Source organism: Brachypodium distachyon, chromosome 1, assembly GCF_000005505.3.
Source record: "Brachypodium distachyon strain Bd21 chromosome 1, Brachypodium_distachyon_v3.0, whole genome shotgun sequence".
In the NCBI taxonomy this organism is placed as follows: domain Eukaryota; kingdom Viridiplantae; phylum Streptophyta; class Magnoliopsida; order Poales; family Poaceae; genus Brachypodium; species Brachypodium distachyon.
The window spans coordinates 52,491,239-52,514,035 of NC_016131.3; the positions used below are offsets into that span (position 1 = coordinate 52,491,239).

Below are 22,797 nucleotides of genomic sequence, written 5' to 3' on the forward strand. Positions count from 1 at the left end.
CTGCGCAGCCTTGAAAGATGTCCCAGTCGTTCGAGGGCCGACGGCTAAGGACATGGTCATATTTTCGAATCAACTTACAGGTTTATGTTTATAAGGCTTTTCTTTATAATCCTGAAAATCACTGAAATGACTTAACAAGGACTTGCTACCTGTGGTTCAGTGCACTTTCTGTCAATCAAAACGTGGCAACCACCTTACATTATACCAGATCAAATTGGACTACATAAGCTTAATTTACTGCTAAATACACTTTGTTCTCCAATCTCTTCTTAACAGTAAGCAGCCCTGTCTGCTGGCTTCTGTAACATATAGCAACCATAATGTAGCCGTTAGTTGCCTAAAAAAATAATAATGTAGCAGTTGTGCAGTTGATGCGTCGCTCAGATCTCCATTCGATGACCAATAAGCTCATATTCAGATATGGTTTCCAGAAGACCTATCCTTGGAATCACAGTAAAAAGCCTCTATGAGGTATGCTAAGAATACGATAATTGATCAGCACAGCTAATTGACACTTGACAGCTCATATAAATGCAATTATCCACTTGTTACAAAAGAAAGATAAACTGAAGCTCACAATACTATCACTCACTCTTTCAGTAAAAACATAGATTTATATGAGACTTTCAGCTACAAAATTAACCACAACTAACACACTTATTATTCAGAGAGCGCTTCCTCTTGAAAACTCTAGCCTGTGATTTACGAATTTCACAAGTATAGATGTAGCAATGGTAGGGTGGTATCTGAGACTTCCATGCAAGGATCTTAAATATCCCATCAGGCTTGACGCCTCCATACACCACATCTTGAATTGTAATCTCCGGAATTTCCTCTTGAGGAGAGCACGTATCAGAAATAAAAAGATCTTCACCACTATTTTCACCCAGCATTGCCATATATGTAGGTTTATTTTCATCAACCAAATCACAAGGATGCTCACCATACATGGAGATATGTTTTGCTACAGACCGTCTCATGAATTCCAGAACCTTGCACCAATAATTCATGTTAAAATTACCTCCTAGTAGGCGAGAGATGACGTGTGCAGCAAGCAGAGATCCATTCAGCATCTTTGCTATCTCCATTGCCAAATATGCAAGTCTAGGATGCATCTCAGGATTTGTGCTTCCAAACGTTATCACCTTGAAGAAATACCAGTATGCTTCATGAGGCAGAGGCTTCAGAATCAGAGCCTGTCTTGTCCCAAGCTTTGTGATCTTGTCAGACCGGCTTGTGATTATGATCTTACTACCACTTGCAGTTAACCTTTTAGAGAGAGAACACAGGCATTGCCATAAATCTACACTGAGTTCGCCATCAACCTCAAAAACAATTAGCAATTTCTTGTTCTGCTTATGTCTTATTGGACATCCATCTGTCAAAATGGCTATATCTTCATCTCTGAAATTACTGTTTCCGAAGAAAGCAATCTGTGAGAAATGATCCCGGACTCTTTCGTCGTTGCAGACATGAGCGACAAGGGTGCTCTTTCCAGATCTCCCTGGACCAACAATTGGTAGGACATCAAACCTGTCAAGACTATTAATGCAAGGTTGTGTGTGCAACAGGAAGTTTATGACTAGTTCCATCTCCATCTGGCGGCCAAACATGCACTTCTCCAGCAAGAGATGCATGTTATAAGGTTGGCGGTGCAGGCGAGGATATGTTGTCAAGAACATTATCGACTCATGGAAATCAAGAACCATGGTTCTCAAACTGTTAAGGACATCTTCAGCTTGAAGTCCTTGTGAAGTTTCTGTGCTGTTACTGCTGCTGCTGCTAGATAGACAAAGATGTTTTGCATAACTGAATTTGGACAGATTCCAAGAGTGATTCAGCACCTGATGATCTTCAGCTTTGTTTTCCTTTATAGCTCTGTATCTGAAGGTGTCGAGCACATAGTAACCTTGATACATGGCATCCCTCAGCTTGCTCAGCTGCCGAAGCATCGCTTGGTTTGTGATGTGTCGTCCTTCAGCTTCATCGATGATGACCTGCGCTCGGAGTAGAATGCTCTCCAGGTTAACCTCCACCGTCCGCGCCTGCTTCTTGGAGTACCTGTCGATGAACAGACTCATGGATCTTGTAGCGAGTTCACCCAACACTGCAGAAACGAAGATGTCCATTTGGAATTTCAGAGCGCTGCTGCACTGTGCTGTGGAATTTGGTGTCTCTGAAACTCTTTGGTATGCCTTTATAGTTGGTTTCTGCCTTTTCTGGTCATTGCTGGTCAACAAAGTGATAGTTTTACATCATGGTTAAAACTTACGACAACACGTGTTTTACCAATTTACCGTAGAATATTCCTGAAGACTAATGCAATTGCGTCCAATCAACTGTCTTCCTGAAATAGACATGAGCAACATGGACAACTTGACCTCTCCCTATCCTGGTTTTCAGTACGACAATGACGCAAATGGCCGTGCAGCCTACGCTGCGTCGCTGCCATGGTGTCGCCTACTTAGACGTAGTCATCCAAAGAGGAAAAATAGATCGGCTCACGAATTCAACCTGCAAGCGCGTAGATCGAGAAGTGCTTTCAACACGATAAATCCAAGGTTTCAACTCCAGATCCCAGAATTTCTACCTAGATGGGGAAAACCCCGCGGTACGGTCTCGCTACGCCGACAAACACTCGACCGATGGGGCGCCAGAATGTGGGGGCGGAGCCGGCGGCTGGGTTGTCCATGGCCACCCGCCGGGCGCCCGGACCCCGGAGTTGCTTGTGCATTGGAACCGTCGATCTAATGGGGACAGCCATGGATGGCTTGACAGGATATGTGTTGACTGATCATTTCTGCTGCTCCCCCAGTACTACTACTACTTTGAGAGAATTACATGTATGCCACTCAAATTTTGCCCATACAACCAAGTGCTACTTAAAATTTTTTTGTTTCAAATTTGTCACTTAAATTTTACATGAGGTACAAATATACCACTACCTCAGTTGACCATTAAGCAAGAATGAACAATTGTCGGTTTTTTTCATATCGAGCAAAATACCTCTGGATTCACATGTTGAAGCAACCATGCTGAAGTAAACGTTTCTAACATCCGCCCCCTGCCTCCTAAAAAATCAAACGAAATTGTTTTAAATGCAAAACAATTTTTTTAACCAATCAATTTTGTCCACGGCGAAATTATCTGCTCGTCTACACGCGTGCGCGATTTGGCCGAAAAATACAAAATCTCACTCTCTGTTGCTCCCGTGCAGAAAATGTACTCGTAGGTAGTTAGTTGCATGCATGCTCACTGGGCGTTGATAAATGGTCCAATTTTTCTCATGCGCAACTACATGCGGCAGTTGAGATCGTGCGTGTGCCAGACTGTGCATGTGGCGTCTCGGATCGCACGGTCGGAAGTTGCGTTACTATTCGCTCTGGGCAATATACACCCTATATAAAAAACGGAGGGCGACTTTGTTGTAAAGGAAATCAATATACTGGTTGGGGGTAAAATTGTTTTTTCATCTCTTACATGACGGTCAACTAGCGGTCAACTGACGGTAGTGGCATATTTATACCCAATGCAAAATTTGAGTGGCAAATTTGGAACAAAAAATTCTGAGTGGCACTTGGTCATATGAGCAAAATTTGAGTGGCAAATATGAAATTCTCTCTACTACTTTTGAGTCATAGCGGACGTGAGCCGGATTGAAGGTTTCAAGCCAAATGTTGGCTCATTTGACGCATAATTTTCCACATTTTTTTTGAAGCACACATATTATATTAACCAATAAAACAGAGTACACAAGTGCACATACAAGCGGAAACAATCAGATAGACTAGCACGAAACAGTTGTCCAGGAAACTTTGCATAGAGAACCCCAAACAAAAGAATATCACTAGAAAGCCCCTCTGGGTCCTTGCAAACAACCAGACTTGAAACCACTCTCCATCACCAGCGCCGTCGGGACGCACGCCGAAGAAAGAGCCAGAATACCAGCGATCCAAAATCCAGGTGAACGCCATAGCCATGAAGGCGTTGTGAACCGAAGACCAAACCTGCAAAACAGGCACTTGATGATGTGGCGTGTCGGCCGAGGACATTCCCCACGGCGACCTGGACCCAGATTTGGCGTATCCCGCCGCCGTTGCCGGGGAAGAACGCCAAATCCACTGCCGTCGGGCCACCAACCTTGTACCAGCACCAACTTGTCCAACCTGGCGGCACCACCAGGAGAGGCAGCAACCGGCAGACGCACGAAACAATGCTTTCACCGCTCTGAACGAACGATGAGCAGACGAGGCCATCGGTTCAGTGGTGCCGCCCGGGAGAGCGCCACCTGGTGAGGAAGAGACCGGGGCAACCTTATTCGACACAGCACCAACCTCACCAATCTGGCGCTACTAGACGAAGATGAGACCCTAAACCTATAGAACCACTGCACGAGAACTAGAGCCCACACCCCTCCTCTAGCCGCCGGAGCAGCGGACGAAGGGGGGTGAAGATCACCGTCTCGCCGGTGTCCAAAGGAGTGCAAGAGCCACCCACTATCACCAGAGCCTGGCAAAAAGGAACCATAACCTGATGCCCTGGCCAACTTGTAATGGGGTCACATTTGACCGTGCTTTCCTTGTAGATCGTTGCAAAGGATTAGTAACATTTTGTGTCCATTATCCACAAGACAAGGAGAGACATGCATACCGGTCATGGTAGCACATGTTGGTTCTTTCTCGTTCCATGTCTTAGCCATGCTCTTCGGTCAGGCAGCCGCCGTTTAGAGCATCTCCCCCATTCGGCGTCTGGCACGGCCGATTTTCAATCTGTTTGGGGGCTGTTGGCGGAAAAAAAATTGGGTTCTGTCGTGACCTAGCCACGGGTCCAATACCAAATCCCAAAAAATATAAACTTGGCAAAATTTCAGGATACTCGTCAAAATTTAACTGAACACGACGAAATTTAACTAAACACCGGCAAATTTATTGCATAATTTGAAATTAGTAAACCCTCGCCCTAGTCGGAGTAGGCGTTGAGGTAGGCGTCGAAGTCGGAGTCCTCGCCGTTGCCGTCGAGGACGATGACGCGGGGCTCCGTCTTCATCACCGACTTCTTCTTTGCCGCCGCCGCCATCTTCTCGGGCGCCTCGCTCCAGGCGAGGGCTTCGGCGTCCGTCATTGTGAGGCCGAGGCGGTGTGCCTCCTCGGCCTCGCTGGCTGGCGCGCTCCGCCGCCAGCATCCCCCGGAATTGCTCCGGGTCATCGTCGCGGCGGAACTCGAGCGCCCGGTGCTCGTCTTCTGCCTCCAGCACCCACACCGTCTCCGGCTTTGGCCGGACGAGGCAGAGGTGGCCGCGCAGCGTCGACGGTGCCCGGCACCCACGAGAGGAGCCGAGCTCGTCCTTGATGAGGCGCATAGACAGCGGCGTTCGTGCCGCCGTCGAGGAGGAAGAGGAGGCGGAGGCAGAGGAGGAGCCACCGAACGCGTTGCCGAGGAAGAAGCGGTGGCGTCCTGCCGGCAGGTACTATAGCAGCGGTTGGTTCCTAGCGGCGATGTGAGCCAGCACCCCGTCCAGTGTCCCCCCCCCCACACACACAACTAGATTCGCTGGCCCGCGGCGGCACCACGCCCTCGTAGCGGGCCAGCTGCAACGCGTGGCGATGCTCGAAGAACACCGCCAACTCCATGCTGGTGAGGCGCCGCACCGGCGTGATCTCGTTCAAGAACGCCTCGGTGATCGCCGCCTGCCTCTTGGGCCCGTGAGGCATCGACGGCGTCGGAATGCCGTCAACGCTCAGCAGCCACACACTGGGGAGGCGGGTGTCTGGTGTGCAGGGGTATCCACCGCGGTGGAGGGCCTCGATCGGCCTCCTCCACGGTGAGCCAGCGGCGGCGCCATCCATTCTATCGGCGGAAGGTGGAGGGCGAGAGAGCAGAATGGCGGGGAGGAGGGCGAGAGGACGAGCGGCGCGTGCCCTCGGCCCGGCGATGCTTTTATAGGCGGGAAATGCATACCGGCGGCCAGTGTGAACACGACGGTAATGGGCATTGGGAATGCGTGTGGGCGCGCCGTGCGGCAACCGACTAGAAGCGACGGCGTTTTGACCCAGCGAACCGCCTTTACTCGCCTTAGGAGCCAAAGGCAAGCTGGTAAAGATGATTAATGCCGCTGACAGGGCAGGCTCGCCACATTAACGCGCGAAGCTGCCTCTCCTTGGGTTGGGTTCGGCCTTGAGGCGCTGACGCTGAAGTCGGGCGCGTCGGACGAAAAAACAAATTGGGGGCCGCGACTGGGTCAGCTTTTTTGCGTCGGCACGCCCATCCGCCCCGCCCCCCAAGCCCGTTTAGTGGGCTTTTAGGAGCCTCGGCTGGAGATGCTCTTACTGCTGAACAAGGACTCACACAATCTATGATTTCAATGTTACTGCAATTTTACACTGCTTTGGATTTTAACTATATATTGTTACATGATGGTATAAGCAAAATGTCAAACCCAAAAACATATAAATAAGTTGTAAAAAGCTTAAAATGCATTAGTTGTACAGTGGTGTGGTTTCTCAGATCTCCATTTGACGGCCAAAAAGTTCTTCCATCGACATCAGGGAGCCTCTGCAGCTCTGCTCCGAGTCCTTTTGAGCTGAGCTAAAAGTAAAACCATCGACAAGTACAACATAATTGGCAGCTCGTAAAAATGCAAGTATCCACTTATTCCCCCAAAAAACTAGACAACAATTATTCTTTCGGTAGAAACATATTCTTTTGGTTCCTAAATGTAAGAAGCTCTAAGCCTCTAACTTTGTCATGACTCCAACTTTTTAAATTTTGATCAAGTTTATAGAAAATGTAGCAACATCTACGACTCTAAATTTGTTATATTAAATCCGTCATGACATACTTATAGATGTTGATACATTTTCCTATAATCTTCACCGGACTTCAAAAAGTGTGACCAATTTAACAGTACGTGTTTTGCCAATTTACCGTAGAATATGCTTTTTTTTTGCTTGAAGACTAATGCATCCAATTCACTCTCTTCATGAGACAGACATGAGCAACATGGGCAACTTGACCTCTTCATATCCTGTTTTTTCACAGCAATGACGCAAATGGCCGTGCAGCCTACGCTGCGTCGCTGCCATAGTGCCATGGTGTCCCCTACTTATTAGTCATCCAAAGAGGAAAAATAGATCGGGCTCATGAATTCAAACTGCAAACGCGTAAATCGAGAAGAGCTTTCAACACGATAAATCCAAAATTATCCATGCCTAATACCAATATTATTCAGATCGAGAGCTAGCGTTTCCTCTTGACGACTCTAGTTAGCGGCTCACGAACCTCACAAGTATAGATGTAGCAATAGTTTGGTGGTATCGGAGACTTCCATCCAAGGACCTTGAATATCCCGTGTGGCGTGATGCATCCATATGTCACATCAGCCATTGTTATCTCTGGAACTTCCTCTTGAGAAGAGCATGTATCATAAAATAAAAAGATGTAGTCCATTCCCACCCAGTCTTCGAACATATGTAGGTTTGGTTTCATCGATGAGATCACAAGGATGTTCACCAATCCTAGAGAGATGTTTCTCAACAGACCTTCTCATGAATTTCAGAAGGTTGGACCAATAGTGTATGCTAAAATTCGCTCTAAGTAGGCGAGCGATGCTGTTGGCAGCAACCAAAGATCCAGTCAGCACCTTTTTTTTTGACTGAAAGTTGTAGGAAAGGCTCCGACAGCATATATTTATATTAATAAAGGAAAGATATTTACAAGAGTACAAGGAGGGGGGGAGAGGGGAGGGGGGGGGGGGGAGGTAGGAATCCAAAGGTGAACACTCTAACGAAGGAGCTCAGACTTGAATTCCTGAAACCAAACTTGTCTAGAGGGCACGATCTAGTGAAAAATGTAGCCATTCCTTTGCTTCCAAATATGCCAGCATGCAGATATGAAAATCTCTTTGATACAGGATTTAGGCGCTTGGGATTGGATATGCCAACAGATATAGCCAAAGGAGCCCCTTGGGATAGTGAAGTTAATAATGTTCCATCATTCCAAGCTAAAAGGACATCTAAAGAAGAGGTGATCGCTGGTTTCTCTTGAGTTGGATGAGCATAGGACACAAGAAACCACACCATCCCTGTTGCAGTTTCTTTCTTTCCATGACATCCCTAGTATTGAGTCTGTCAAGCGATAACAGCCAACAGAACCCCTTAATTTTAGGCACACATTTGTTCTTCCAAATCCAGGAAAAGGAGGCAAATCTTCCACAGTCCGTGAAGAGGTGCAAATAGAAGTGCTTTGTGAAAAAGAGACCATTGCCCTGGGAGCTCAACCAAAGATCACTTTCATTCAGGTCAGGGGACACTCCTCTAACAATTTCCATGATCCTCCGCAAATCCTCAGAAGCCTCTGGAGAGAGAGGGAGATGAAAAAGTTCATATGGGTCTTCAATGGAGGAAAATTTCTGAAGGGATATGGAGTCATCCTTGGCAAAGGAAAAGATTCTAGGAAACTTGGAACTCAAACAGCCCCCCTCTCCCAATCGTCCTTCCAAAAGGACACAGAAGATCCATTGCCGGGCAAACATCGAGCAAAATCCTTGAATTCCGGAATAAGGGAAGTGAGATCCCTCCACCAAAAGGATCCCTTATGATCAAAACCTTCCGGAATGGTCGAGTTGTAGTAAGCACTCCAGATAAGCTTCACCCAGGGAGCCTCATGTTTGTTAAAGAATTTGAAAAGAAATTTCATGTGCTGGGTGTTATAAGCTTGCAAGTTAATAATCCCTAGTCCACCATTCCTCCTGGGCTTGCAGACCCGATCCCAAGCGACTAAGGCCATGCACTTTCCTGTGAATTCCGACTTGGTCCAGAGAGCAATCATACGCCTTTTATCCACAGCCTCAATGAAACCCTCTTGCACTTTGAGGATGCTAAGAGCATACGAGGGCAGAGAGGAGATAACATATTTGACAATCTGGATGCGACCCCCAAAGGAAAGATAAGAAGAACAAACCGCCAAACGACGATCAATTCTATCAATAATGGGCATGATCTCCTATATTTTGGGTCGAGTAGTGCCTACCGGGAGACCCAGATATATGAAGGGAAAGGAACCAATTTTGCATCCAAACGTGCCCGCCAGGCAAGCAGCCTGAGAGGAAGAAAAGTTAATGGGGATTAGGCAAGATTTGGCAAAATTCACTTGGAGTCCGGTAGCCTGAGCGAAAGACTCCAGGAGAGCCTTGAGGCAAAAGAGCTATCGACCAGAGGCTTTCATGAAAAGGAGAGTGTCGTCAGCATACTGAACTATAGGGAACTCTACATCACCATTCGGAAGAGGCAGATCAAGGAGGTGCATCTGGAAAGCACGGTTGACGATGGCTTGGAGCAGGTCAGCCGCTAGGACGAATAGGAGAGGTGAGAGAGGATCCCCCTGTCTCACACCCCTTTTACAATGGAAGAATTTCCCGGGGACACCATTAAGGAGCACAGCAGAAGTGCCTGAAGAAAGGATATTTTCGATCCAGCCAACCCATCTGTTGTCAAAACCAAGATGAAAGAGCATAGAGATGATAGCAGAGTGATCTATGGTGTCAAAAGCTTTCTCAAAATCCAATTTAATCACCACAACCTCATGGCGAGAGTGTTTGCATTGATGAATATATTCCATAGTCCAAGCGAGGCAATCTTGAATCGAGCGTTGCTTAAGAAAGCCATATTGATTTCGATGAACCAGGTTAAGAATGACCCATTGAAGTCTATTGGCAAGAATTTTGGTAATTAACTTGCGCCAGGAATTGAGGAGGGAGATAGGCTTGAAGTCATTTACGCTCTCCAGAGAGTGCACCTTAGGAATCGAGGTAATGAAAGAAGCATTGAGGCACTGAAGGTCGATATTGTGGTGGAAAAAGTCGTTACAGAGCGTCAAGATATCCTTCTTAATGATCTCCCAGCAATGCTGAAAAAGAGTCCATTGAAGCCATCAAGACTCGGAGATCTGTCTGTAGGCATATTGCGAATCGCCAATTCAATTTCTTCCATGGAGAAAGGTAGAGAAAGCAAGCTGAGATCCACCCCGGGGCGCGGGATTAAATTTCGCAGATCAAACACCATTCTACAATCTGCTTTCTGTCCCATTCTAGAGCTAAAGGTGGACCAAAGGACCTGGGCTTTGTCATCATGGGAGTTTGCCGTGTCTCCATCAGGTTTTTTGAGCTGAGGGATAGAATTTCTCGTAAGGGCTTTGGTAGCCACGGAATGGAAAAATTTGGTGTTTTCGTCCCCAAACTTGGTCCATCTAATGGTGCACCGATTCTTCCAATAAATGCGCTGATTAGATCGGAACTTTATAACATGATTCTTAGAGCTTTCCTGATGTTCCATTCCACGGTGGAGAGAGTTCTGAGTTCTTCTAGTAAATCAATAATGATAATGACAACCTCACCGTGCCTAAGCCAAATGTCAAACTGAGTGAGGCGCTTGCTACTGTTAGGAATTAATCTTGTCTAGTCCAAATAGTACTAGGTTTAGCTAGCTGTGTACGAGTTGGTGAGTTCCTAGCGTGTTTGGCTTGCTTGCCATGGCCTAGTTTGAGTTTGTATAGGTATACGAGTACTAGTCCTAGTCAGTTTAGTATAGCTACTTAGGGTACGTGCGTGTATAAATACACGGGCGGGGCTGTTGCTATGGGTTAAGCTTGTAACATGGGAACAAGCTTGTAAGAGATATTGAGATAAGAAATAAAGAAAGGCACGACAGGTGCCTTTGGCCAAATAATTCGGCGATCGTCGTCGTGTGCGAGTGCGTCTTCATGTGATTGATCTTTGGGCAAACCCAACAATTGGTATCAGAGCCGACCCTTGCGGTTACCGACATGCGCGGGTCAGGTGTGCGGACATGAGGACATGTGCTGGCACTGGACGCATATGGGCATGTGCCAAGAGGGGACGATCTGGCTTGGACGCGTGAGTGATGAGGACGTCAGGTTCGTTGAGGAGGGGTGTGTGTGACACACTGGCCTATGGCTTAATAGGATTGATAGAATACTCATATCAACAAGGTATACCTTCTTTTCCGGGAGCCCATCCGAAAGGAACCTCAAAGTTAAGCGTGCTTGGCTGAGAGCAATTTGAGGATGGGTGACTGACCAGGATGATTCTCCCGGGAGGAGTGACGCTGGGGCGTTAAAGATTGGTATCAGAGCCAAGTTAAAGATTGAAGACGTGCTTGCCCTGGGGAGGCTATGTGCTAGCGCCTCAGGGTGGGCAACGGTGGCGAAGTGGCGTCCGCGGATCAAAGCGGGCAATCAGTGGCGGAGCGATGTCCGTAGATAAGAGCGGGCAAATGGCGGTTGTGCGCGGAGTGGCGTTCAGCAGATCGGATCAGGAAATCATCCAAGCGGTGGGCCGATCTCCTAGTAACGGGAGATCATAATATTGATCGCCGGAAAGTACTCGGCATCAGGGCAAACTGTCGTCGGCAAGGTCGTTGACTATCATTGATGGGAGGTTGTGGTGCCGAGATGCGGTACCGGGGAATCTCGTCAAGATCCTCTTCGAGGAGTTATGTGTGTCCAAGTGCTCGTCTATGTGGGACTCTGTTGCAGTGTAAGTACGTCACAGTCGAAGGGCTGTCCGGTGAGGTGTATCACTGAGGGCGAAGACGTGCGTGCAGACAAGGTGGTGGATGGTCATCCGTGTGTCTCGGCGAGGAGATGAAGCTCAAGAGTATTGTGAGGCGGTAACCAGTGATGAGTCTTTTCAGTGAGGCCATGTTCCCTGCATGAGGCTATGTGAGTAGTCACATGTGGATGTTTGACGCTAGGAGTGGACGGTGTTTCCACAGGGTGTACGGTGTAGTGAATAAGGTTAGCGTGACTGGGAGTCAAGATCATACATTGAGCTGAGTCGAGAAGTCGTGAAGCTGCGGTGAGTCAAGATCAGGGGAGCACAGAAGACATGAGTCAAGATTAGGGGGAGATTGTTAGGAATTAATCTTGTCTAGTCCAAATAGTACTAGGTTTAGCTAGCTGTGTACGAGTTGGTGAGTTCCTAGCGTGTTTGGCTTGCATGCCATGGCGTAGTTTGAGTCCGTATAGGTATACGAGTACTAGTCCTAGTCATTTTGGTATAGCTACTTAGGATATGTGCGTGTATAAATACACGGGCAGGGCTGTTGCTATGGGTTAAGCTTGTAACGTGAGAACAAGCTTGTAAGAGATATTGAGATAAGAAATAAAGAAAGACACGACAGGTGCCTTTGGCCAAATAATTCGGTGATCGTCGTCGTGTGCGAGTGCGTCTTCATGTGATTGATTTTTGGGCAAACCCAACAGCTACAAATTCCAAGGCCCCTCCTGACAGACTTGAGCTTGGAGCTAACGACACCAGCCGAAGATTGCCTTTTAGAGGGAAGGTTCCAAAAGGTACTAACCACCTGAATGAAGCCCGGCATATTGATCCAGAAATTCTCAAACCTGAAGATAGCAGCTTTTGGAATATTTGAGGAGATAGAGACCACACAAGGTACATGATCGGAGACCGATCTTACAAGAGGCAAGACCTTTGAGCCCAGGAAATTAATGGTCCAAGCATTAGAAGTGAAAAACCAGTCTACTTGCTCAAGGAGAGGATTGAGTTGCATGTTGCTCCAAGTAAAAGCACGCCCAGAGATGGGAAGTTCATCTAGATCAAGAGCCGCAATGACATTGTTGAATCTAAGAATATCATGAATATTGCCACCAGGTCTGTTACGATTAGGGAGTGAACGCTAAAAATTAAAGTCCCCCAGGAATAACCAGTTTTTAGTGTTGTCGATCTCCAACCTAACAAGCCAATCCAGGAACTCCGAGCATGTGGGCTCAGAGCACGGGCCATAAACATTAACAATACGAAAGCAGTCCGTGGAGAGGGTAGAGGCGAGTTTAACATAGAGCCCAAAGGAGTGCGACTCGATGACAGAGCCAGTAAAACGAAGCCCATCCCAGGCAGTGAGTAGCCCACCAGAGTTTCCCGTAGAGCCCAGAGCTGGGACAAAAGCAAATTCAGTGATATTGCGCGGAGCTAACGAGTGCAAATAAAAAGCATCAAACGAGATCCTCTTGGTCTCTTGAAGACAGATAACAGATGCATTAACCTGAGAAGCTCTAGGTTTAACAGCATCACGCTTATCAAGAGCATTAACGCCTCTAATATTCCAGCATAAAAAGTTCCACGAACAAGAATTAGACGACATATGATCCAAAAACAAAGTTAAAGAGGTTTAGCGACAAAGGTTGAGACATAGCCTCAACGACAAAAGGTGAAACAAGCACAGGAGGACGAAGCCTCCACACATCAATCCTCCTTGGGATCGGCATCATTAGGATCTTTAGCAGCCTTGGAGCCCAGGCCTGCACATCCTCAGGAGGGAGGCCACAAAAATCAGTAGCAACCGACGCAGCAAGCTCCTCAGGGAGATAAGCAGGAACTTCCTCCTGCTGCAGGTGGCTCTGAGGATCCTCAGGGAGTTCCTCCATCTTCAGTCCCGATGGTTCAACACTGAAAGAACGCTTGGAAGAGGAAGCAATGCCTTTCGCCATGGCAGCATAGAACCCCCTAGCTAGCTCCTGCAATCTTGGGCTTCTGCGAACTTCTAATGAGACTCGGTGAGTGGGCTTGGCTGAGTTATGGGAGGCAGCCCGGCCCAAGCTTTCAGATTCGCGTTGGCACGAAGAGGCTTCATCATGTGAGACCACCGGTGAGGAAGAGCGCGTGCGTCTTCGTGAGTAAGTGACGTTGATGTTAGGAGAGAGAGCCGGCAGCGGCGGAAGGTTTGCCGGGGCTTGGTGAACCGGAGCCTGAGAAGAAGCACTGTCTAGCTGCTGTTCCATAATGCAGTTACGAATTGGAGAAAACTCATCACTTTTATCTTCATCCTGATATTAGAGAGGCGCTCTGCGAGATCCGTGAGGTAGCATTGCAGAAGCTTCTTCTTGCCACTTGTCGGTGCAATGGTGCGGATGATCTCATTGTCTTGTCCGATGAGGTTCAGAATGGCTTCCCCAACTGAGTTGAAGTTGATCATGCCCGTAGCTTCCTGCCTCGTGCTCACAGCAGGGACGTCATTGCGATCAGTAGGTGAGAGGCCAGGGATGCGCGGTCTGGAAGTACGGTGTAACATCCCAAAATTTCAAACTTTTACATGTGCATTGCATTCATAAGCATCATGCCACAATTGCATATTTGAATTCAAATTTTGAATCACAAAAGGCTTTAAGAGATCTTGTTTACATCCCTGTAACCTTTGGATTTTCAAACCAATAGGGTTGATGTATAAAAAGGGTTTAGTGCATATATAAGCTATCCCATAATTTTTGGTTAATTATTTGGAGTTGAAAAAGTATTTTTATTTAAATAGTTATATGGCCCTAAAGCATTTATAGGGCAAATGTATTTTTACATATTTTATTTTGAAGAGAAACTACTTCCAAAAGTTGTATCTTGGTAGAACATGATTTTACAAATTTTCTGAAATTTATTTGGACCAATTTGGAGTTCAAACTCAAAAGATATCAAAGAAATGAGAAAAGCAGAAAAAGAAAAGGCTAAAAGAAAAAAAAAATAGAAAACCGGACCGGCCCGGCCAAAATGGGCCGAACCGGCCCAGTCCGACCGCACGCGCGCCGGCCCCGCCAGCCCGGCCGCCCCACGCGCGCGCCCACACCCGCTGACAGGTGGGGCCCACCTGTCAGGGGCTTCTTCCCCGGAAGGAAACCCTCGCGCCGGTCACGCGCGCGATTTCCGGCCGCCGTCCCCGCGCGCCCGCCGCCGCAATCCGCTCCTCCGGCCTTCCTTTTTCACGCCCGAGCTCGTCTATATAACCCCCGCGACCCCCTCTTCTTTCCCCCCCGGTTTTCCCTCGCTCGCACGCCGCCAGGCCGCCAGAATCCGTCGCCGGAGCCGTGCCGCGCCGCCGCCCGTCTTCGTCCTAGGCGCCGACTGCGCCGTCCCCGAGCGCCGCCGACCGCACCCCCGTCTCCGCCGTGCCGCGCCGCGCCTCCCCGTGTCTTCCCCGTCGCGCCCACGTCGCTGGAGCGCCCCCGCGCCGCCGCGCCCGTGCCCGCGCCGCCGTCTCCTCCGACTCCGGCAGCCCGCGCCGCCCGGTAAACCCTAGAACTCCCCTCGTCCGTCCGATCTAGATCGATGGCTAGGATTAGATCATTTATAAACCGAACCGGTACCGTCCAATAATAATGCACCACGTGGCACCCGGTTTTTATAAAATAAAAATGTAATTTTAATCCCCCGGAATTAATAAAAGGCACTTTTGCAGATAGGCCCCTGTAACTTCAAATGATCATAACTTTAAATCTGTTTGGCCAAATTTAGTGATCCACACCTTTTTGGAATCCTTAGGAAGTGTAGAATCTTTTAGCACTGTTCAAATTCAAATTTGAATTTTTGAATCACATTCAAATCACAGATTAGGGTTTTATACCATTTAAATCATAACTAATTATTTAGAAGTCCTTTTTGAATGAAACCAGTGCCCAAAATTCTGTTTTTATTGTCCTCTGTCCAATGGGGCAGAGAAATAAATATTTTAAATTAAAGTGTTTTGCAGATGCAAATAAAACCTCATTTTAGGATTTAAACCCTAGCTTTTGCTTTTGTTTAAAAACCCTAATCGCATGTGCTTAATTATCAATGCTTTGGTGTGTTTAAAATAAACCAAAACTCATGTCACATGATTTGTATTGCATCATGGCATACATATTCTTTGTTGTATGGTGTGTTTATGTATGTGTATGTTTGCTTGATTGTATAGTTTTCTCGGAGAGCGAACAGTGTGATTGCGAAGAGTGTTTGAATACCAACTACTATCAAGGCAAGTTCACTTTGATCATTCATCTATTACTGTATTAAGCACTAGATTTTATTAGTTGCATTGTTAGGATTATTATTGTATCTATGCTAGCTATGATCAGTCCTACTAGTATAAGATACCTTTGTCATGACCCTCACCACCAATTGCCATCGTAGTAGTAAAATGCTATGCTATGATAATATACGAGGGTGGTATTATTACAATGTGATACTATTGAATTACCATATGATTTTCCTAGTGTATGGCAAAACAAGTAATTCAATGAACCGTCCTGGGTGGGCTGCTTTGAGTTTTCGGATGTCGTGACGTTAGGTCCATTTCTATGGGGCCCGCTGAGTCGTCTCTCCGTGTGATTCGGGAGCGTCCATGGTCGCCTCCCCGTGCGATTCGGGGAGCGCCTGCGTCACAATGTGGGATGCCACCCGGGGTAACTAGAGACTGGACTAGTTTCCTGTTTAGTAGCTTCCAGTACAACCACATGGTATTATGGGCTCTGCCAGGATGGATGTAAGAAATATGAACCCGGATCCGAGGTGACATCGGTATGTAGCAGTGTAGGTGGGGGCGCGTCCCTCAGGTGGTCTGGGGGATTATGTTCTGAAAATTCCTGTAGTCGATGCCGTTGCTACTCTGCCCTGAGGACAGCAAGGGATTAACACGTCGATTTCTTGTGGGTAAAGTGTACCACCTCTCGAGAGTGTCAAACTAAGTACTTAGCCGTGTCCCCGGTTACGGACAATTATGTGCAACTGGATATTGGAGCTGTAAGGAAAGTCTCACTCATTCCAATTTCCTAATAAAATGAATGGTTTGAACTGGGTAGGAGCATTGATGTTTCTACTCAATGTGCCTCGGTTAATAGGAGCATGGGTGTTTCTACCCCGTGTTCAATAGAATTCAAAACTATTTGTCTAAAAATGATAAGATTTGAATAATGATGCTTTTATGCAAAATAGCCAAACCCCACTTAGCCAAACTATGCATGTACTGGGTAGGTCCTTTATAACTCTAGTGAGCTTGCCAATACATTCAAATGTATTGACCACGTAGTGGCTGCAATTAACAATGCAGGTGGATCCGACGATGAGTGAGGTTGGTCGTTTTGTCATGGGTCATGTGCTTACATTCCAACATGCTCTCTCCTCTAGGAGTAGATGAGGCCCTTTTACTCTACCTTTCCGCTGCAGCTTCATGATACATTGTTATCATGGTTTTGAACATTATTTGCTTATGCTGGCCTAAGAGGTCATGCAAGTTTGTAAGTACAATTTAAGTTCTGGATGATACGATGTAATAAAGTACTTTTGACCTTTGTATCTTGGTATTACATCTTGAACTGTGTGTGCTAGTGAGTCGATCCAGGGACTAGCACAAGTAAGCACAGAGATCGAACCCTTGGTGAAGGGGGATCGCTTCATACGGAGAGCGTCCATGGTAGCAGTCGGGCCCATGGCAGCACCCATAACCGAGGATCCCTCCCCAAAAGGACAAACAAATTGGGGCTTCTTGCCTTTAGGATCTTCAATATCAAAGCCACAGGGTTGTGCCAGGGAGAGCTGCAAGTTGGGCGCCTCATGCTGCTCCGGAAGCGCCGGTTGCAGCTGAATATCATCATCAAAGAGAGGGCCAAGCATGTCCTGAATGCCCCGCTGGGGGGGGGGGGAGAACCCCATCATTGGAAGCGGTCCGAGGTGAAGCACCACAGGGTTCCCGGATGCAAATGCCACGCTGCCTGGGTCGGGAAGGAGGCGCCGGGCGTGTCAAGGGGAGCCGAGACACCGAGGAGTCAGAGGGAGAGCGCGCTGGGCCGCGGATGAGATCACAACCCAGCGCACGTTGCGGAGCTCTTCTATCCACCGGGGAAGTGGGCAGCACTGGAGCCTCCGGCAAATCCTCCTGGCCAAGCCATCCGCCCTGGTGAGCTTGTTGTTCTTGAGGCTGATCCCACGCACCCCAACCAAGCTGATCAGGTGATGGCGGCGGGAGAGGAGCATGTCGATTATTCATGGCTGGGAGATCCTCCTCAAACGGCAGCATGCTGTCTAGGTCACCCACAAGCACCAAGGTCGGTACCGTCCAAGAGCGACCGCGGCCCCCCATCTCACTGACCTGCTCGATGATGGTGCTTCTGGGGACACGTTGGTTGTCCTTGACAAGGCAACGCAACAGAATATATGATCGCCGGCGGTGTCTATTGACCCAGTTTAGAGGGATGCCAAACCTGGAAACCGCCCGCCAAAAGAGAGCTTGGTCGATGTAGTCCAGCGGCCAGCCGAGGTAGAGGATGTAGTAGACCCGGTAGCCTTCCGTCCGCCTCGTCATGGCAGATGAAGAAAAGATCACGGCCTCCTCCCAGCTAAATCAGAGGCAAGCTCACCAGTCGGTCGCGAGCAAAGACGTCGTCAAGCCGGAAGAGGCCAGCTCCAAAAGGATGAGTATCCGCCCACACCACCGGGAAGTTGAACGATGGTGCTGAGATGATGTGCCTGATCTGATCGAGGACCTAATCTCTCTCCACCGCCGGCACTGCCGGCTCGACGATAGCCATGGCGTGATCCTCATGGTGGCAGTGGGGGGGGGGTGCATCACCAACAAAAACGTAATCCTCCGCCAGTTTGCTGGTCTCCTCAATCTAGCCATTGGAGACCCTCTGGAATCCTGCTCGAGGGATCAAAGACAAAGTTGGCCACGGGGGGCCTTGCCGGAGAAGGGGACCTGAAATGGGGAGCAGGGGTGGTGGGGAGAAGGGTGGGAGGGGAAGTGACTGAGAGGGGTTTAGCTGCGGAGAGAAATGCAGGAGGAAATGAAGGGGCGAAGGCACAGTTACCCAGACCACGTCTCGCCCAAGCTAAACCACCCGGGAACTCAACTCTCGATAAACCAGGCCACTGTGAGGTGGGGCAGGGAGGAGGAGAAACACGAGGCCTAATAGAGATAGCCAGAGAAGAGGCCGCGTGGGTGAAGCGCACGGGCCTAGGGTAAGTAGCCCACACACCAGGCGGAGAGCTATGATCTAGGTCTCTTGGGACGGAGCGACTGACCCTCCTGTCAGTGCAAAGAGGAGGCGGGGGGGGGGGGGGGCGGGGATGCGACGGGACGAGCCCGGCCCAGGTCATGATGACCAACCGGGTCTGCAAGCGGAGGAAGCGCGTCTTGGGTTACGAAGATCGTCAGCCTCGACCGATCCGTCTTGTCTCGTGGCCCCACCCCAAGTAAAGATGTCGAAGAGGAGCGAGGCAAGGGGCGGCGCGACAAGGCCTCACCAGCGAGGAAATTCAACGGAACCCAAATACTACCCACCAGAAAGGAATTGTTCAACGCTGGAGGGGAACATGGAACCATCGCCGGCGATGAAGGCCGAACACCAGAGTAACCTTTGCAAGCAGCATAGGAAATTTTGTCCGCGAAAACCAGCCGCTTCTTCTTCTGGGACGGAGATCTTCTGGAAGGCTCACGCTTGACGATGGGGCGAACTCCTGCAGAGCGTCCATTCTCCATTGCACCAAAGGCAGCGGAGATACACCTCTTGTTGGATAGAACCACCTGCCATTCATCTTCCTGTTCCTTGCACCACGACTTGAATTCCGGCCTCCAGTTTAGACCACCTGAGCTCCAGAGGTGGAAGAAACATTTGAAGTTCTTGCAGGAAAAGGATCTCAGCTTGAGAACTTCAAGACCCACCCTCTTACTCCAGATGGCAAATCTGAAGACTCTCTCCTGAAGGGGAAGCACTTGTATGAGATCAGCGGCCACCAATGGCCGCCTCCAAAGCATGGGCAACCGAGGCACAGGTTAGCCTGAAGTCAGCACGCCCGAAGGAGACCACCATGATAAAGTTCTCGGAGTAGCTGAGGGGATGAACAGGTTGGCGGTGACGAGCAAAGATCCGGCGAGCAAAGTCATGACCTGGTCGATAGTCCAAGACCGGGAGCTCATCCATATCTTCCAATCCGGCGGCGCACGGAGCCGCAGCAAGGCGAGGCGACACAGAAGGAAGAGGATGCTGTGAGGGAGCATCCGGCAGGACGGCCAGAACAAATTGAGGCCGAGCATGAAGGAAATCCGCCGGAAGCTGCGTAGTGGAGATGCCAGCATGGCGACGAGCGGCGTCCTCCTGGCAAACATAGCGGAAGGCATCCATCGGATCATAATCTGCCGCAATCAGATCTTCAAAGATGTCTAAGAAAGATGGGAACTCCGTGGAAGTGGGAAGAGGTGAGGACGACGGAGGCGAGAGCTGGTCAAAGTATGCTTGAAGGCGACGAGCAGTGAGAACCCAGTCCTCCATAGAGGGGGATAGGGTGGAGGCGGAACGAGAGGCGGTGGAGGCAAGCTGCGGGGAAGGCGTGCGACGAAGTGGAGAGGAGGGAGCCGCCGGACGCTGGCCAGAGAGGACGGGGAGCAACAAAAGGAAGTTTGTAGAGAACTATATCCTCCAGTCAGCACGTTCGCAATCTCCATTGCCAAATATGCTAGTCTTGGGTGCATCTTAGGATCCGTGATTCCAAACGTTTTCACCTTGAAGAAATACCAATACGCCTCACGGGGCAGATGCTTCAGAATCACAGCATCTGTTGTCCCAAGCTTTATGATCTTCTCAGATCGGCTTGTGACTATGATTTTACTACCACTTGTAGGGCACCTTCTAACAAGAGAACATAACTTTTCCCACAGATTGTTGTTGACTTAGCAATCTCCCGATCTTCTCATGTCTCATTTTACATTTCTCTATCAAAATGGATGCATCCTCATCTCTGAAATTACCATGTCCAAACAACACGATCTCTGAGAAATGGTCACGGACTCTTTTGTCCTTGCAAACATGAGCGACAAGGGTGCTCTTTCCAGTTCTCCCTGGACCAACAATTGGGAGGACATCAAACCTGTCCAGACTACTACTGCAAGGTTGTCTGCAACAGGAAGTTCATGACCACTTCCGTCTCCATCTGGCGGCCAAAGATACACTTTTCCAGCAAGAGATGCATAAAATAAGGATGCATATGTAGTCAAGAACATGACTGATTCACTGAAATCAAGAATCATGGTTCTCAAACTGTCAAGGACTTCTTCAGGTTGAAGTTCTTGTTGTGAAGTTCTTGTCCTTCTGCTAAGACTGCTAGAGAAACAGAGATGTTTTGTATAATAACTGAATTGGGACAGAGCCCACAAGTTACTCACAGCCTGATTATCTCCATCTTCGTCTTCTTGGATAGCTCTGTATGTGAAAGTCCCTAGCACGTAAAAACCTTGGTACATGGCAAACCTCAGCATGCTTAGCTGCCGAAGCATCCCTTGGTTTGTGATGTGACGGCCGGCGGCCTCATCAACAATGACTTGCGCTCGGAGTTGAATCCTCTCCAGGTTAACCACCACATCCTGCATCGGTTTCTTGGAGTATTTGCTGACGAAGAAACTCATGAATCTTGTAGTGAGTTCACCAAACACCGCCAAAAGGAAAATCTCCATTTGGACCTTCAGCCTTTAGAGCACTAAGCCGTGTAGACTCACTAAGCCTATTCAGATGGATGCATGCCCTGACTTCCCTATCATTCAATATGTTGATGATACCCTGATTATTATGCAAGCAGATGAGACTCAGCTTCTGGAGTTGCAGCATATCCTCACTAGCTTTCATGCATCAATAGGCCTAAAAGTTAATTTCCACAAATCCAGTTTTATTCCCATCAATATGGCTTCTGAAAGAACTCAGGCTTTGGCTGAGATCCTGGCCTGTAAGATTGGCTCCATCCCTTTCACTTATCTTGGCTTGTTCCTTGGCACCACTAAACCAAATATTAAGGAATTCGTCCCCCTCATTCAGAGAATTGAGAAGAGATTAATTTGCTTTTCTTCCATGCTCTCTTATGGTGGCAGGCTGCAACTTGTCAATTCAGTGCTCTCGGCTCTTTCTACTTTCTATATGAGTACCTACCTCCTTCCTGTTGGGGTTATCAATCAAATTGATAAATATAGAAGACATTGTCTTTGGCGTGGTCAGAACATCACCAAGAAAAATCCTCCTCTTGCTGCCTGGGAGATGGTGTGTAGGCCCAAGAAGGAAGGGGGGCTGGGTATCCTGAATCTTGCTTTGCAGAACAAGGCATCGATCTGTAAGAATCTCCATAAATTCTTCAACCATGCTGATCTTCCATGGGTTAAATTGGTCTGGAACTCCCACTATCCCCATCAAAATGTGCTAATCTGACATCTTTCTGGTGGAAGGACTCCCTGAAAGTTCTGGATTGTTTCAAGATCTCTTCTTCCTGTGTGATTCAGAATGGCCAAACCACGCTCTTTTGGAAAGATAATTGGAGAGATGCACTGCCTTGTGAGGAATGGCCTCGTCTTTACTCCTTTGCCTGGAACAAGGATATAACTGTTCAGGAGATGCTTCAAATACAGGACATAACTGACCATTTTCAGCTTCCACTTTCCATTGAGGCATTTGAGGAATTCCAGGTTTTCTCTGACACATTAGATCGGCTGGTTTTGAATCAGGATCAAGATGTTTCGAGCCTTAAATGTTCACCAAAGGGATTTAGCATTGTCAGACTTTATCTCACTTTCATTGAGCACATTGACATTGCTGATACCTTCCACTGGCTCTGGCAGTCCTGCTTGCAATTGAAACACAAATTCTTTGGCTGGCTCCTGATCATTGATAGGCTCAATACTAGATGCATGTTGCAAAGGAAAACTTTCCAGCTCCAATCCTATACATGTGTGCTCGCCATCTGCAAGCCCCTGAATCTAGAGATCATTTGTTCTTCCAATGCCCTTTTGCTAGAGCCTGCTGGAGCTATCTTTGCCCTCACTTTCATCCTCAGAAGAATGTACATGCAAATTTCAAGGCACTGAAGGGCAACTCAATGTGTCATTCCATATGGAGATCATCACATTAGCATGCTAGGACATCTAGAAATGCAAGAATGATGCTATTTTTAATGGGATATCTCCCTCTCTCTACACTTGCTGTAGAATCTTC

General features: G+C 48.2%; 1 protein-coding gene across 1 annotated transcript; it reads right to left on the bottom strand.

Annotated features, from left to right (window-relative positions):
• Window positions 1-638: 638 nt before the first annotated feature.
• LOC100835180 (disease resistance protein RGA2-like) lies at window positions 639-2,081 on the bottom strand. The gene has a single exon (XM_003561241.4). The coding sequence runs from the start codon at window positions 2,079-2,081 to the stop codon at window positions 639-641; it is 1,443 nt and encodes a 480-aa protein (XP_003561289.2).
• Window positions 2,082-22,797: the final 20,716 nt, after the last annotated feature.